This window comes from Chrysemys picta, chromosome 11 (genome assembly GCF_011386835.1).
Source record: "Chrysemys picta bellii isolate R12L10 chromosome 11, ASM1138683v2, whole genome shotgun sequence".
Taxonomy (NCBI): domain Eukaryota; kingdom Metazoa; phylum Chordata; order Testudines; family Emydidae; genus Chrysemys; species Chrysemys picta.
Genome location: NC_088801.1, coordinates 73,266,982 through 73,285,387, shown reverse-complemented (window position 1 = coordinate 73,285,387; position 18,406 = coordinate 73,266,982). Strand labels below are relative to the sequence as shown.

General features: G+C 39.5%; 1 protein-coding gene across 37 annotated transcripts in view; it reads right to left on the bottom strand.

The window, feature by feature from the left end:
• The window catches only part of AGAP1 (ArfGAP with GTPase domain, ankyrin repeat and PH domain 1), a 653,489-nt gene that overhangs the window by 362,884 nt on the left and 272,199 nt on the right, over nt 1-18,406 (bottom strand). For 32 of the 37 annotated variants that reach the window (XR_010591413.1, XR_010591412.1, XR_010591414.1 and 29 more), the window contains 2 exons: nt 7,548-7,633; nt 1,079-1,220 (listed from right to left, as the gene is read on the bottom strand). The exons of 2 other annotated variants lie outside the window; for them this stretch is intronic. Coding sequence is in view for 26 of the 35 variants with exons in the window: in XM_008172585.4 (XP_008170807.1) it covers nt 1,079-1,220; nt 7,548-7,633 (228 nt within the window). In the remaining 9 variants the exon portion in view is untranslated. Of the gene's footprint in view, nt 1-1,078; nt 1,221-4,183; nt 4,324-4,389; nt 4,596-7,547; nt 7,634-18,406 lie in introns of those variants that run through there. 3 more of the 37 variants (XM_065561180.1, XM_065561178.1, XM_065561182.1) reach the window with 3 other exon arrangements.

Sequence of the window (18,406 nt, the reverse complement as noted above, 5' to 3'; positions counted from 1 at the left end):
GCAGCTTCTTCTGTTCACCCTAGGATTTTTTCCCCCCAATCTACTTCCCCCTTTTATCTGTCACCTGCTTCCGCCTTATTGCCTTGTTACTATTCTTTCCCCTCCATGTTCCCCCTACTTCCCGGGCTTCACAATGAGCAGCTTTGGTTTCAAAGTTTGCAATCCAGCATTGGGCTGAAAAGCCACACTCTGTCCCCAGGCATTGTCTTAATTGGCAAAAAGACAACATGAGGAAGCAATGAAGCCCTAGATCAGCATTAAACCATCCCCGACTTCTCACATTGCTGCAGGCTAGAGGGGAAGGGGAGTCTGAAACCACAGCTGAAAACGCTGAGGAGAGGGGGAATAAGTACCTAACTTTCATGGGAGGATCTGAAATTGCGCCCACCTTCAGGGCTTGCCTGTCCTGTGATAGCCTAAGGCTACTGCTGTTCTAGCACTGTTGCTGCAGGATAGCTTTTTCCTAAATGGGGTGAAGTAGAATTGTGGGGTTTCTTTTTAAGTGACACAAAACGCAAGTGACTGTGCAGCAAATCTAAAATAACGAGGATTGAGGTCTGGCCTGTATATGAGAACCTTCATTTTTTATAAATATTTATAGAGGAATGATTGCCAAGTCTTATTTTCTCTCTTTTTTTTTTTTTTTGGTGATTTAAGGGCAATAAAGGACTGGTCTATTCTGGATCTTTAAGCAATTTGAGTCCCATCCTAATTTAGATCATGATCCTGCAAATACTTATGCATGTACTCAACTCAGATCATGAAAACTTACTGGTCAGAGTTAGGAACACTTTAAACTATCCCAGAAGTTCAGAACAGCCATTTTCTGTTAACATCTGAAATGTACTGCATTTTATCAACCAAGTGCCTGGAAATATCAGTTATGCCCCCAAAAAGGTTGGTATGAAAGGAAATCAATCAAGCTAAGTATGTTTGTCTTTAAAAAGAAGTTCCAGAACAAAATTGTCACTCTAAAGACACTTTCAGACAGGTAATCAGCCAAAGATAACTGAATATGAAAACAGCAACTAGAATACCGGTATCATCTTAGAGATGTTATAATCAAGACTGCACTTACCCTGGGTTCCCACTAGTACCATTGGGATTTCATTAGTGTTACGATAGTTAGCCATACGACTGTAGTAGTGGTAAACTGTCTGGAAGCTTATTTCGTCTTCCAAGCTGAAGACAAATATAACAGCATCGACCCACATGGCAAACTACAGAGGGAGAAAAAAAGGGGGAGGGGGCAGGAGAGAGAGATATTCAGTGGGAAAGCCGTGAGCAGTAGTCAATAAAATTAGTGGGATTATCCTGTGTTGAAGGGAGGGGAGAAAGAATGCTGCATTCGGGAAATCTAACCATTAACATTATTAACTCTGAACTTGCTTTTTAATTTTACAGGGAGTTTGGTGCATATGCAGGTGAGGGATTAATACACGCATTATAATATTGGCTTGAATCAGACAGAATCTGGGAGACAAAATGTATGATATTAATTCTGGGTATATTCTAAGTAGTAACCGGTTTTTGTTCCATAGAAAAATTGGGAATGAAATGAGTTTGCCTTTGCAAATGTGAACGATAGGAATATTTGAAAACCGGTATCTAGAAATGAAAGGTTAGTGCAAAAACCTATCAGGTTACTTTCCGTTCATCCTACATATATAGATCTATATCTATAGATCTATATATATATAAAGAAATCAAAATAAATATTATATATATTTTGATTTCTTAACTAACCTCAGCACTGACATTAAAAGCACAACATTACATTCAAGGGTTTACAAGTTTACCCACTAAATTTCAGATCTGAGCAAAATCTCAAATATTGCTTGCATTTCTTTTATATTCTAAAACTCAAATTTTAAGATATCTGAATTTGCAAATGCCATAATTATAGAAGTTTAAGTAAAATAATTATGCCTTAGGTTTTGTAGTGAGAAAGTGAACTGGTTTTCCCTGGTGTCGTAAATCTACTGAAAGAGAGGCACTTCTGTGCCCAGGTTAGGCTTAAAACAACCATATCTGTAGGGGAAATTTCAGATCACAAGTACTTGTTAGAAATATTAAAAGAAACTAACGGGGCAGCAAATTCATCTTGGTTATAGATTGCCAGAGGATTTCTTAAGCTAATAAATAGCATGTGTTTATAAATGTGTCCATTCCAGGACAAATTTCCATCAATAATACAAAGCTAACCAAGTGCAACCTTAAATAAGACACATTATCTTTCCATAATTATTAGTCATATTACTACCATACATACAGAACCAATCAAGGCCAGGGCCTCCACTGTACATATACATAGCAAAAAATGTTATGCAAAGAGCAGACAAGGCAAAAAAATAACATCACCTACTTCTTATCTAGCACTTTTCATCAGTAGATCTCAAAGCGCTTTACAAAGCAGGTCAATATCACTATCACCATTTTACAGATGGGGAAATGGAGGCACAGAGGTGAGGTGATTCACCCAACGTCATCAAGCAGCCTTGTGTCTGAGCGGGAATAGTACACAAGTTTCCTAATCTCCAGTCTAATGCTCTATCCACTGGACAACACTGTCTCTATGCTCTCCATAATTAGCATATTTTATGTTTACATGTGTGTGTTATGCATTATTGTTCTCCTGGGTTTATGCCCAATGTTACTTTAGTATTGCTAACTCTTGCTATTTTAAGTTTGTAATGCTTCCCATTTTTTAAAAGTAGCTATTCCTACGATTATGTAATTATTCCTGTTTACATTTAAAAGTTCCTAACTTTCACGGTTGTGCAAAAAAGGTTGAAAACCCTCAAGGCTCAACGCACAAAGAAAATAGGAACCCACAGGTTATTTTTTGAGGTGCGTGTTTCATTATTTCTATTAAAAGAATTTACACAAATTAAATGATTATGTACCATTTGAACACTTCAACACACAAGGATGTCTTTTCACTTAGGATCAAGGTGTAAGAACAGCAAAAACAAATCTTTGCAGTTCTCAAGACAGATACTTAATATGCCAACCCCCTACAATGTATTGCCAATGCGGTATTGTGCTAATACACAATATATGGCAGGAAATGTTCAACGCTGTCAATGTGTGTGAGCTGAACTGTTGTCAGAACTGGAAGCCTAATGAAAAGCATGAGAGAGATACAAAAAACTGTGGAGGAAGTCTAGCTGTATAATTAATCTCATACCATGGAATCAATTGTATTCTGCCTAGAATTCTTGCTTGCAGCACTGACATGCTTAAAGAATAATCTATGAGACTAATGGTTTCTGTAGAATGTATTAAAATTTCTTAAAACCAGTGTACAATGATGGAAAGGTATCCATCTATTAATGGTTGAGAGATACACCAAAGGAGACTATTTAAAATAGTTCCCTTGGGTCACTTTTTTTTCATGTGCGTGTGCGCGTGTGTGCACGAAGAGAGAGAGAAATAATTTACACAACATCTTAAGTAATTTAATGTTATGAAGGTGCGATGTTAACAGCACTGGAAACTGAAGTCTTTGAAAAACAGTGCGGGTAATGGCAAATTCAAGCGGTGTGCTTCAAATCCCACTGTGGCAGAGAACAGTTCTCTGGGCAGAGAGGACAGCTCAATTTCATGTGCATTCAGTGTCTTGGATGGCACCAAAGGCATCCATTTTTATTTCTTTAATTAAGGTGAACACTTGTTCAAATGAGGCCAAAAATCACATTAGTAACCTAGAACCTGCATCCCAGAGCAACTATTATGAGCCATCCAAATCCCTCATAACTATTGTGTGGTGTTTTATCATAGGAGACTTTAACAGTTTTGTGGTAGGCCAGGAAGAACTAAAATCATGGCTGGCAAGCAATGGAAATGGCAATTTATTCACAATTGGAATGCTTTAAAAAGGATGAGGATGAAAAGCAGACTACCACCAACTGACCAGTAGTATATATTTCACTCTGATTTCATCCTTAAAAATGAGATTTTTAAAACTGTTTATGTATTAATTTCGCACAGAAAAAATGCAAAGCAGAAAGTAGTGATTGTCCTTTACTACACCTTTACCATGAATTTTCCTACTTTTGTTTAGTCTAGAATATAAATCTTCATTTTTCAGGGCATAAGCCAAACTCCAAATCGAGGGGTTAGAAAAGAAAGTTCTCTATAGGCAATTTACTCCATAATTGCCAGCTTCAGGATTTTTCACCTTAATCTGAAGCTTCTTGTATTAGACAACTGATCGGATCTGGAACACCAATTGCCAAACTCCAAGTTTCCTTTTCTGCTAGAGGACTCGACTGATGACATCACAATAAGCGGAAACGAGCAGTAGTCAGCGCTTAAGAAAGAAGAGAATGTCAAGGGACTTCTAAGATTCACTTTAACTGAGGCAATGATTCCCAACTTATTTACCATTCTGGGCTCCATATGTACCCACAATGTGTTATGTGGGCTGCATCCAATACTATCCTTATGGCCCTGAGAATGTCACATGGGCTGCAGCTCTGTGCTGATTGGGCCACAAGTTGAGAACCACTGAACCAAGGACTGGGAAGGCTGCAGCACAGGTTTCTGCCTATTGTGATGTCACATCCCTTTTATTCCTCCAGTAAAAAGAATATTCCTAACAAAAACAAAATAGAAAAACCCTTTAAAACCCAAAACTTTATCATGTCATCATTGTGAATTATAAAGGAGCAGTGAAGGTTACAAACAATATTTTCCTTCAGGTGTTCCACTTCCATTACAGAAATTATCAATATTACCGTATATACTCGTTCATAAGCCAGATTTTTTTTTAGTAAAAAATGGAAGCACCAGAGAAGGGGGTCAGCTTATAAACAGGTATAGAGAGGGAGAGGTGAGACACAACCCCTCCCCCCCCAACAGAGGGAGCAAGGAGAGTCAGCACAGCCAGCAGAGCCAGAAGAGAAGAGGCAGGGCCAGAGCCTCTCCACTTCTGCTCTGCCTCCAGCCAGGCCAGAGACATCCTTCCCTGGCCCACCCCAGATAAGGTGGGAAGGGATGGGATGGGAAGAGTGTGGGGCTCCCGGGCTAGGGTCATGTGGGGGGTGGTCACAGGGGTTACTTCCCTGACCCCCAGCTTCTCTCCTCTTCCCCCCACCCCCGCAAAAAAAACCATTTCCCCACCAGTTGCTGTCCCGGCCCATCAGGATTAGCAGCTGGCGCGCCGGGACACTTTGTTTACTTAGGTTTACCTCCATGCCTGCGGACGCTCGAGGTAAACAAACCATCTCGTCCCACCAGCGGCTTATCCTGATGGCCCGGGAGTCAAAGTTTGCTGACCCCTGAATTATAGGGTCGGCTTATGAATGGGTCATAAAAAATTTCCATTTTTATTTATCCATCTTGGGGGAGGGTCGGGGGGCTGGGGGGAGGTTGGCTTATAAACCAACCGGCTTATGATTGAGTATATATGGTAATTTGTCCAGAAATAGTAGTTCTATTTATTTTGTGAATTAGATATATGAAAAAAAAATCACAAAAATTTAGATCTTTTCTGTAACAATGTTACATGACCAAATTTTAATTAAAATAACTTAAGAAGAGAGATTACTTATGCATACATATAGTTTGTTTCTACAAAATACTAATTGGCAAACAGGAAGAAAAATTTACATTCTGATACGTATTATGACTTTTATGAAGTGCTTTGTTGGACACAAATTCTGATCATTTCAATCTAATATTTGGTATTTATCTGCCAAAGAATAGTTTTGTAGCAGCCCTAGATACAATGAAAACACTGCTTTGGGTGTCGTGTCCTAAATTCTGCATCTATAACCACTGTGTGTGTAGTTGTATCAAGTGAACATACTATATGTATAGTATATATAGTGTGTATTATAATCAATTTATTAAATAATAATCTACCAAAAAACTGTTTTCTTGTAGTATGTTCACTTAATACAACTACACACACAGTGGTTATAGATGCAGAACTTAGGAGATAGATAGATAGATATAAACAAACTTTTATATACACATATAGGCTGTTGTGAACACATTTCTCAGACAAGTTATTCACACTAAGTAGTTTGGCTCTCTCTCTTACCTCAACACACACACGTTTACCTCACAAGATCCAAGTTGAATTAAGTAAGCCTGTCTTTTGTTTTTAACTTCCCTTAAGGGCTTCTCCTCTGAGTCTCCTTCATTCCTCTGCCTAACCTCTTCTCTTCTTCTTTGTCTGAACTTCTTCCAGGATGCTTTAATCCTCCCATGGCTAATGGGCAATAGTGGGGCATTGAAACAGAAGCTGCTGAAGCTGCTTGCAACACTCCATTCAGCTGTTTGGCAGCAGGGCAGCTCCTGCTGCTTATTCTTTGAAGCTGCTCCATCACTGACCAGCTGAGGGCAGTGAGGCCAGTCGATTCTATTTAGCAACCCTGCTAATAACCAGGTAAGGGGAGGCAGAGGGTGATCTGTCCTTGTAGCCCCAGACACACTGACGGTAGCCAGAGTTTCACTGTATGTACTAATGCCCATATGAGCACATGCTGACAAAAACTTTTAATGGTTTCAGCTTGTATCAGCCGAGAGTATGGGAACCAGAGAAAAATGACTGATCTGTCTCCTCTTCAGAGTTATCAAAATTCTGTGTGCAATAGAACAGCCTTCTACAGGACAAAAGAAGTTAAATAAACGTACAATAAGGAAATAGGAAATGCATAAGATTGCAATGGTGCCCTACTGAGGCCTGGAGAGCTAGAGAGCCTCACAACACTACAAGGAAGAAATAAGGTAGAAGCAGTAGAGATGAGGCAGAATGAGGGAGAAGGACAAAGATTCAAAAGCAGACACTTCGAACACATTTCAGTGTGAGTACATCTGCTATGATAACATTATGAAAGAACTTCATCGCATACTTCAGCCATTTCCTTTAATATGAACGTTTAATAGAAATGTAATGCAGTGTAGTTACCTGGCCAGTGAAGCAGCTTTGTAGCCCTGAATTGTGCATTTGATGGGAGATAAGTCCACATGTTCTACATTCCTCTATTGTATCAGAGTGAAATTTACAACTTAACCCCTTTTGTAAGTACAAAAGAACCAGTTTTCACCAGAGAACATTTACTATTGCCCCAGAGACCATCACTATTGATTAATTAGATGTAATTTTAAAATACAGATGTCTTTTCACGTTCAAGTGTATGGAAATTGTCCCCCAAAAAGGTAGACTTAAATGACATCTCCATTTTCCTCAGGCTGTTGGAAAAGGTGGGGCAACGAGCCAGCTTTGCTTTCAGGTTAGGTGACCTGAGCAGACTGTGATATAGCTTGTTCACATCAGGAGTAATATATTCTGCTGCCTTCCTAGGAGGGCAATCAGTGCATTCTGTTTTGAGTTACATGAGCAAGTTTTAATTCATCACATTTATATTCTTAAAGACATGTAACAACCTCCCATGAAAACATCAAGTTTTCTCAACCTACAGGCTTAATTCTTTGCACTTTCTTATACCAAATAAGATATAATTTCATTAAAGTTGTTATTCATTTTCATGATCTATAGTCTAGCCTAATAAAGCTCTAAATGCAATGCTCACCTGTGCCTCTGGAGGGCCCCCTTCATCTCTAATCAGCAGCAGATAGCTTTGTCCATCAACTACTATCTCTTTCTTGAATCTCCCACCTGTCACATAAAGTAACTCATTACACAAAAGAAAAAGTAAAACAAAAACAAAGGCTTCACTTGTGGAAAATAACATTTCTAAGACTCTCGCATAAGAATAATGTATTATGTATTAATTACAAATGTAGCTCAAATCTATAAAGTTTCATGGATACAAGACTTATTTAGGAAAGCTAATTCAATTACATATTTTTAAGGAGTTATATGTCTGATTGAGAAGCATATTTCAAGGGCTCTATTACACGTGCTGCTTAAGAAAATAAGAGATTGTTAAAAATTTTGATAGCTAGTATATGAAGTAGTCATTTTGTCCACAATCCAGATGTGGTTTAAAATAGTAATTTTGGGAAATGCAAGTGTTGACAAAATGGTATTAATCTGAAGTTACATACAATACTGAATTTTCACATTTACCTCATATGCGAACTAAAATAATTAAGCTACATTCACTCTATTTTTCCTCAAGAGAAGCCCAGTTCTTAAATGTCAACATTTAACATTATGAAAATGGTATTCTCTACTCACAAGTCACAACTGGGGAAAGGGTGCTGAAACACTACACACGTTAGACAGAAGAACTACAATGATGGCACCTCTGAGAGATGTACTAAACTATGAGAGAAGTGCTGTGCCATTTACTAACAGGATGAATTAGAGACTTATTTTGGGTTAGCGATAAAATGGTAGAAGCTACAAAACCTTATCTGAAGCAAGAACTATTTCTGGGCTTCAAATACATATTTTGAAAGGAAATGGAGTATTCAGTGCTTGTGAAGACCAAGGAACTGGCACTTCAGAAACTGACCTCTTCAACGGTCACAGATTAAATGAGGCATGCAGCTGCACGGAAAGTTTCCTCACCACTGCCCTGGTCAATGACTTTAAGTCTGACCTGCGGGTGAGATAGGGATTACCCTTCCCTTGGCTGAGAGGCATTTCAGGCACCATGCTGTTTCTCATGACAGACTCCAGATAATGCCAGATTACACTTAGGTTTCTGAGCCTGAACCAAGATTAGCAAACCTGGTCCACTTAAGGCCTTAGGATGGATTTATACCCTGCTCCTAGAAGTGAAAGCATTCTTCTCTTACTGACTAAGCCACACAAGCCCTCAGCCTCTATGCATAATGCCTTCCAATTAATCCACATCTGAGTTCAACAGGCAAAGATATGCTAATGATATCATGGTATTGGTATAAGATATGTCTAGTTTTTCCTCTTGTTGTATTAAAACTTAGGCTACTTCCAATTCTTCCTCGCCTTGTTTTTAACCTAATTTCTCAACTCTACCTTTTCTTCATAAACTTGTCATACTAGTAAAACTGAAAAATACTTTAGAAAAAATATTTCATATGAAAGTGGACTACTGAAATAAGTGTTCTTATAGAAGAGCATTCAACTCAAGTCTTTTGTGTATCATTCTTCACACAACAAAGAGAAAAGGCCAGCAAGCGGAAGCCAGCAATAATCCTTTGAAACGTTTAACAGGACTATGAATGGAATTCAGGGAAATGATACAAAATTAAACACTGGCTACTTCAGACCCACCTTTTCCCCCTTCTTGATTGCTATATCAGTACAGAACTGCTTGCTTTGCTGAGATTACTGAACAGCTCAGCAAGGTGCAATGGATTCAGTTTTTCAGATAGCTACAAATCATTGAGTAAAAGTGGCTAGAACATAGCTTTTTCTTTATACGTCTTCATTACATATAGCTCAGAAGCACCAGTAAAAGCGTGGGAAATACTGATTTGTCTGGTCATCACACTGTACAAATCTACTGTAGCTCAGAAGACGCTTTTGGTTAGCTGGATTGAGCCTTTGGCTCCCAAGATCAAGTCCCGGACAAAAATCCTTTTAAGTCCATCATTAATAGAATTCTAAAAATAAAATTAAATGGATCAAAGAAAGCAGACCATCTTAGATCACTAAGTCTGAATTTCCATTAATCTCATTATTTTCTTTTGAAAAAAAAATAATAAAGTTTACCAAAAAACACGTAATCGGCTTAGTAAAGAATTAATAGAATTCAATATTGTAAATGCTCAATAATATACTCCTCTGGGGACATGTACATTTTTAAGCTCTAAATAACTGAATGACACGGTAATGTAGTTTGATGTAAAGTGAAGATTCTGAGCAATTGTTGCAGCAGCCCTCAGTTTTCGGCCTTCCCTCCTTTTATTAGTAAATACTGGAACTCTGAACAGGCTAACTGTAAAGCGGTTAATGTATACCCATTTAAGAAAGAGCATCCATCTTACTCATGACCCATAATTTCTTCACTCGGGGGGTGGGGGGGGAGGGAGGGAGGGAGAGAAAGTCTTGAGCCATGTAGATCTCAATGCATTTTCACATAGTCTTCATCGGTTAAAAGAGGAATATAGGCGTAAGTGGAGAATGACAACCCAGTAATTGTGTACAGTATGCATGTAGTAAGGAGAAGGTGGCTGCACCCACCAGAGAGAGAGATTTCACTTATCTGGATTGCCACTTCTCCCTGTCATCTAAAGTGGCAGCTGCAATTTACTAGCATTAAACTGGGAGAACCTAACATCCTTAAAAGTGTCTGATATGTCAAAGATTCATTTTGGGGGAAGCAGAAGTAGGAAATCAACATCTGACAAGGGTAGCCAACTTACTGACCCTCCAAGCTGCATACAACAATCTTCAGAAGTTTGAGAGCTAGGGCGCACCTGCCGGGTTCTAGGGCTTAAGCCCCATGCCCTGGCAAGCATCTCCTGCAGGGCTGAAGCCCCGAGATACCCCTCCCCACTGGTCAGAAGCCAGAGGCGACGCATGGTGGAAGCATGTGAGGTCACGTGCTCCCCACCCCAGATTTTTGCCAGGCTTTGCTGGCTCCACTGGCTCACATGGTGCCGCCAGGCCTCCTCCCTGTGCAGCAGCTGCTAGAACTGATAAGCTGGGAGCTCTGGCCATAAGGAGAGGCAACAGCAAACACCTGGGAGCTGCAGGGAGAGCCATTGCTTTTGCAGCTGCTTCTCCCTGCAGAGCTAAAGCAGGAGCCACTCCCTGCAGTTTCCAGCTGTTTGCAGCTGCCTCTCCAGGCAGAGCTAACACCTGGGAGCTGCAGGGAAGGGCCGCTGAGGATAAAAGGCAGGGTGTGCTTGGGGGCAAGAGTCAAGCTGTTGGGGGGGGCAAACCTTTAAATTGTGACACACATACACCCCACTCTCAGGAGGCATGAGTAGTCTCTGGAAGAAGCTTCAGCCCCATCACCCCACCACAGGGAAGAAGCCCTGAGCTTCCCCCCCAACCCCTGAGTCTCATAGGTGGAGAATGGATGGGGCGGGGGAGAACTCCGCAAGCCACACTAACTGTAAAAGAGCTGCATGCAGCTCGTGAGCCACAGTTTGGCCACCCCTCTGTATGTATAATGTTATCCACAAGTTCTCATTTATTTAACGGGTTGCTTTTTTTTTCTTCCAAAACATCATGTGCCATAAACCAAAAGTTGTTTGCAGTGTTCTTGTAGCTGTGTCAGTCCCAGGACACGTGAGAGACGAGGTGGGTTAGGCTATATATTTTATTGGGCCCACTTCTGTTGGTGAAAGAGACAAGCTTTCGAGCTACAGAGAGAATTCTTCGGGACCTGAATTATCTTCACTTTACATAAAGCTATATTACATTGTCTTTCATAGATTCAAGGACTGGAAGGGACCTCCAGAGGTCATTGAGTCCAGTCCCCTGCCCTCATGGCAGGACCAAATACTGCCTAGACCGTCCCTAATAGACATTTATCTAACCTACTCTTAAATATCTCCAGAGATGGAGATTCCACAACCTCCCTAAGCAATTTATTCCAGTGTTTAACCACCCTGATAGTTAGGAACTTTTTCCTAATGTCCAACCTAAACCTCCCTTGCTGTAGTTTAAGCCCATTGCTTCTTGTTCTATCCTTAGAGGTTAAGGTGAACAAGTTTTCTCCCTCCTCCTCATGACACCCTTTTAAATACCTGAAAACTGCTATCATGTCCCCTTCTCAGTCTTCTCTTTTCCAAACTAAACAAACCCAACTCTTTCAGCCTTCCTTCATAGGTCATGTTCTCAAGACCTTTAATCATTCTTGTTGCTCTTCTCTGGACCCTCTCCAATTTCTCCACATCTTTCTTGAAATGCGGTGCCCAGAACTGGACACAATACTCCAGTTGAGGCCTAACCAGCGCAGAGTAAAGCGGAAGAATGACTTATCGTGTCTTGCTCACAACACAATTACCTCCAGGACCTGAAGAGCTCTGTGTAGCTTGAAAGCTTCTCTTGCACCAAGAAAAGTGGATCCAATAAGAAATATTACCTCATCCACCTTGTCTCAGAAACCAAAAGGGCAGTTATTTTGTTTCTATTACTGAATTCCTACCTTACTTATATAAAATTTGCATCAATTTAATTAAGTAAATCATGCTAGAATGAACGATGCTATGGTGGATAAATATATGCCTAACTCCAATACAATGAGCCTGGTACTTTGCCTTTAAAGTTGAGTACATTGGTTCTTGGGTGTTATTTTAATCCTTTATTCCTTACACTTGCATACTAGTGCAACCATTTCCTGGGAAGTACAGCAATAACAAATCTTCAAATCAAAAGATCACATACAGAAAAGTTATTGAAGTAATTCTTAGATTTCTCTTAATTTATTTACAATTTTCATGCCATTCTAAGGCTGTATAGTAACTCATGATACTATGACAGCCTGGATTTACATGTGGAAAGATGAAAGAAAGATTTACTTGTCTTGTAACCCTACTTTTCTGAAGTTATCTTGCCTGATTTGCACTCTGGGGGATCCTAGTTCTCAGTGAGAGACAGGAAAAACTCCCGGAGCATTTTAAGGTTTTCTGGTCTGCAGAGCTTTGAAGAACACACTATATAACTTCTACTAGTGCTCTCAATGACACTAGCATAGCCATCTAGTGTACTGGGACTTTCCAGTCAGTTTCTGATTGGGAAATAAGAGATCCCTCAAAAATGAAGCCAATTACAAAATAAATTTGACTGAAAAGTGAGAAACTCTAACCCTAAAAGGGTAAAAAAGGAAAACATTAGCCTCCAAAAACTGACACACCTCAAATGAATGTTCATTCCATAACAGTTATCGGTGCGGGATTCTAATTTCAGGATATAAGTAGTTTGAGGAATTGTTATTAACACTGAGGAATGTTTAACAACAGAAAATATACTGATATTGGCCTCATTCAAATACTCATTTTTGGTTGGTTTTAAGTTATAAATGACAGATCGGATTCCTTCCAATATACCCCATCTACACAATTTAAAAGCCTGAAGGATGCAGGCAGGGGGAAAAATCCTGAAGTTTGGCCAGCCCTAAAAGATATTCTAAACAGAACCAGAGATCTAAGTGAATAATACAGTTTGGGCTCCCCTATTTCAGAAACAGGAGGAATTCCTCCCTAAACACTAAATCCAAGCAATTACTGCTTTGTAAACACATGGAGCCAGGGCTACACGGCTACCCTTTTTCAGCCTGTTTTGCAATGTTTATTAGAAAGATGGTTGGGGAAAGCCCCGTTAAACATACTGATCAATTCATGGACAAATAATCTTTGCTATCAGGCAGACCAATGTAATTAGAAAAAAATACTACCCAGGTAGTGACTTCAAAAGAAGTCACATCAGCTTTACAAGAAAAAAATCTTGTGAGGAGAAAGTCACAAGACTGTTTGGAGGGATACTTCAGCATACAGGAAGTCTGAGTTCCAGATCAGTTTAAACAAGTGATATCTTTCAACTTCAGTGTTATGACTGAAAATATTGCACAAGGCAAGAAGTAGTATCTCTTCAGTCTCTTCAGAGCAGATTTAGGAGGTGGTCACACAAGCCCATGTTTTCAAACCTGCACACCAACTTATGTGTGCAAACATGTCAATGTTTGTGCAAGTTAGGGCTGCATGGACTCAAACTCAACTATTGTATATGTGAAAACTTGATGCATACACACACGGAGATATGTGTGCCTACCATAAACCACGTATTCACGAAATAGGGAAAAAATAATATATTACCTCTCTTTCACGCTCCCCTTCCCCATGTTGCATACAACTAAAATTCTAGGATAGTTATACAAGGCTAGAGTGTCACTTAAAGGTGGCCCAGCCATCTGACAAAGGGCCAGACTTCAATAAATGTAAAACTAAAATAAATCCATGCATCAGCCATAGATTTGTCAGTCATGGTATAGGCCTGGCATCCATCAGAATATTGGGCTGAAGAGATCAGGGCAGGTTTGTTAACCTAATTTCTATTTTTGTCCTATTTCAAGCACTGTTTGGTTTGAGAAGCAGCTGGAGGAACTCTGTGTCCTTTGTTAAAATACTTAGTTTAACATGCATATGTTAAATACTAAAGATAATTCTATGCACTGGCACTGCAGATCAGGGGATCCTTTTACATCACCCAGGTGAGCTTGTGAGTCAAAGAGTATCACATCTCACAGTTTCTCTTGCTAATGACTATTTGTTTCATTGGCTAACTGCTCACTCAAGCAATCACTGATTTGTCATGGTGTGCCCCTTGGCTCTATTTTGTTCACCATGTTTTTTACTGAAAATTGCCACTGGGATCAAATAATATGGCACTATGATCAGGATTAAGATTGTCATGTGGATGACCTCCAAATCTATGTAGTACTGGGTACGATAAATACAGGATAAAAATAAGATGTGGAAGATTATTTTAAGGTTATATAAACCTCTATATGTTTTATCCCTAATATATTTGAGTTTCCATCCCTGTGGTTCTTCTTTGAAATGCCAGATATTCTATTCCTCCAAAAAATAGCCAGCAAGCTCATGCTAGAAACTGAAGCCAGATTGCATCAGAGATTGTATTTCAGGTTTCGTAGGTGAGCTTTAAAAAAAAAAATTGTGTGTACTATTAAGACATTTTATTTTTAAGATCAAATTGCTAACTTATTTTTTTTAAAGACTTATCTTTTTAAAAGATGACATCTCCTCTTAATCAGGTTATGGCTAAAACAACAAGCTTAAGACCTTGATCATCACTTTTTAGGTGGGTACGTACAGTGCTTGAACTGATATTGCTATTAGTAATATTATATATTTGGCCGATTCATGTCTGCTTGTTCCAGTTTTGAAGTTAACTTCAGTACAGCTACCTAAGATACCAAGAATTCCATTAAACAGTTTTAAAAATGGTCAAAGTTGTCTGAACGGCGTTCATAGCTGCACAATGGGTACCTAAGCAAGAGACTCAGAAGCAATATAAACACTCTTGCAGCGGGGCTACAAGAGTCAACACTTTTGCCATGCACACTTTCTATTAAATCATGTTGTTGGAAATATTTGTTGGTCGGTTTGTGTGTACGGTGAAACTGACGTTTATTGAAATTTTCCAATAAAAACCTAATACTTCCAAGCCTAATTATTTCTGGTCATTTCATATTTTTCTGCATATCCATTAGATAGGACTCAAAAAAGTTATGTAACCGCTTTAAAAAAAATCAAATATTTCTGCACAAATCAGCCCGCATCTTTCATTTTAGAGTCTTATTGATTTTGCTAAATAGATTACATCAATTAACAGCAGACTGGTTAAATACAGGAAAATGTACCCATACTTACCAGACAATGTCCTTTCTTCCAGTAGGAAGTGGAACAGTCCTTTAACAATAGGTCTTAAGCTTGCCTGCAGTTTAGGGATCAGAATCAGGCCATAATTTGCACCAAGAGGTATTAAAATAAATGGCCAATGAGCATTCTGAACCATTAATGTTGATTTTTAACAAGTCCTGGAACTCTGAAGACGTTTCTGAAGACTGGAAAACAGTTCATGTTTTACCAATATCTAAAATGTGTAACTGGGATGATTTGGGTAACTATAGGCAAGTTAGTCTGACATCAATCCTGGGTAATATCAAGCAAAGTCTGATATGGGATGAAATCAGTAGAGAACATACATATATATATCAAACAAATCTGATATCTTTTTCTGATGAGAGTGCAAGTTTTATTGGTAAAGGTAACTGTGTCCATATCATATTCTTAGACTTAATGCCACATGATATTCTGTTAAAGATAGGAAGGACCACACAAAAATCAATGTAGTCCATTTAAAATGGATTAAAACTGGTTAACTGAGATCTCAAAAGAGTTCTCTAATTCTAAATGGGAAATTGTTATACAATGGGCTATTTCTATTGGGGTCCCATAATGTTCTTCGCCCAATGCTATTCAATATCTTCATCAATTATCTGGAACCAAATAAGAAATTATTGCTGGTGTATATTTAGATGACAAAAACTGCTTGAATACTAAACAATGGGGAGAGGTCACATATACAGACTGGCCAGCAGAGCCTGGAAGCTCACTAGAAACAAGCAGCAAATTTAACAGAAAGGTAATTAACCATTGGAAAAACTTACCTAAAGATGCTTTGTCCATCACTTGACATCACTGTCAGCTCTCAGTGTCTTTGTAAAAGATATGCTATCACTCATAAGTTATGAGCTTGATGTAAAAAATATCGTGAAGGTTCTTTGGCCTGTGTTATACAGGTGGTCAGACTAGATGATCATAATGCTCTGATCTGGCTTTAAAATATATTAATCTGTTTACATCTTCTCATGAGGCAACACCCTGAGTCTTTGCAGGATGTCATAATTGATCTCAGGGAATGTGTCCTGATTCCAAAGGATGCCTGAGGCTCTTGGCTACATTCCTCTCATATAGTCCCCACTCAGCTAAATGGAGACTGAAGTTTTCATACCCTTTGCATCTAGGTGATATACAATTAAGAAAAGGCCAACTCTTCAGAAGGGACTTAAGCACATTCTATAGATTTAGAGCACCTGAACATATCTAACCTCTCTGATGTACGTGATGGCCTCAGACAGGGCGACTGCTGCACTGTTCCCTGTGTTGACCTTGGAGAAAAATGACACATTGTTTCGATTCAGAAAAGGTAGGCCTCAGAACCAATCTTGAGGGCCCATGGGTAGCATACTAAACTCCAAGTCTCCTTACTGTGGCAACAGCTGTGAGAACAGCCACTTAAATAGACAAGCTGTTGAGGGACAGACTGCTCAATAGCGAGGTTGAGTGTTTGATGCACAGATAAATACCACAATTGAGTCCTATGAACCTGCAGAAACATTTAATGTCCCTGGTGGAAACAAGTTTGCCTTCCTCCATGGACTCCAGTAGCACAAACAATGCTGTTATTTGGCATTTTAACATTGGACTCTTCCTTCTAAAGGACAGCCCATCTTTAATTCTAGGTCGGATACGTTCACCTCTCCCGGTGCTGGAGACAACCCATGTTCTTTGCAACAGTACCTTAACCTTGTCCACATTGAGTCGTGGATGTCAGTTGAGTTCTTTTCTTGGAGGAGAATCTGGAGTCTTGTAGGCAACCAGATCAGTAGCTAAGCTGTTCGGGGGGTTTTTTGCAAAGGAAGAAATTGAGCTGGAGGTTCCATTCAGCTACAGCTATTACCTGCTAAGCTTATATGTGCTGAGATCAAATTTCCCTTTCACGTGGTGTGCATATAACGACTGTGGGTTTTCTCTTGCTCAAACTCTAAGACTAATCTCCTGTTGCAGGTTGGGAGATCCATTTCTTCTCTACTTGTTCAGATATGGTATAGCTGGCATGTTATCTATCATAGCTAGGCTTGGAAGGATTAGATTTTTATTGGTAAATGTTGATGAACATTTATTTCACCCTATACACACAAACCAATGAGAAAAAAATATTTCCATTGCCTATCTGTACATTTGTGATGATTGTCAGACAAATGCTGCTTGAGAAAATATTAGAGTTTGATTGAAGGCTATTTACTTTGTATATTTTGACATATCTTGACAATTTTTGTTTTAACAGTTATAAAGCAGCAACTTTTTGAATCTCAATATCTCTTTAAATAATTGTCCAACGCCCTCATTGCCAGATCTCCCTAGTAATTTCCCACAACTATGAACATTTAAAATTGATTAAAAAAAATTAAAAAGTTTTAAAATGAATAATGATATTATCCACCTAAATTATACAAAAATTAAAAAAAAACCAGATGAGGAAGAATGACAACTTTGTCTAGACCATCCCAAATCGGCTGATCCACCGAAGCCAGCCATGCCCGAAGAGGTCGGAGTCTCAATCTGGCCTGCTGTACCACATAGGTACAAGTGGTCATGTGTCCCAGAAGCTTTAGGCAATTCCTTGCTGTGGTAGTAGGGAACTGCCTGAGACTTTGTATGATGTTGCACAGGGACTGGAAACGCGACTCCGTGAGGTACGCCCTCATCTGTGTAGAGTCCAATACTGCCCCTATAAACTCTATCCGCTGAATGGGGGATAGGGTTGACTTCTGTACATTCAGTAGAAGGCCCAGGTCATCGAAAGTAGCCCTTATGACGCTCACTTGCACCTCCACTTGCACTTTGGAGCGGTCCTTGCTTAACTAGTCATCGAGGTATGGAAACACCTGCACCTGATGTTCGCGTAGGAACACGGCCACGACTGCCATGCACTTGGTAAACACTTGAGGAGCCGCTGAGAGGCTGAATGGAAGGACTGTGAACTGATGATGATTGTGGTTCACCATGAATCTAAGGTACCTTCTGAGGGATGGCATTACTGAAATATGAAAGTAAGCGTCCTTCAAATCGAGGGCAGCATACCAGTTCCCCGGAGCCAAGGAAGAGATAATGGAGGCCAAAGAGACCATGTGGAACTTCAGTTTCTTCATGAACTTGTTGAGATTTCACAGGTCTA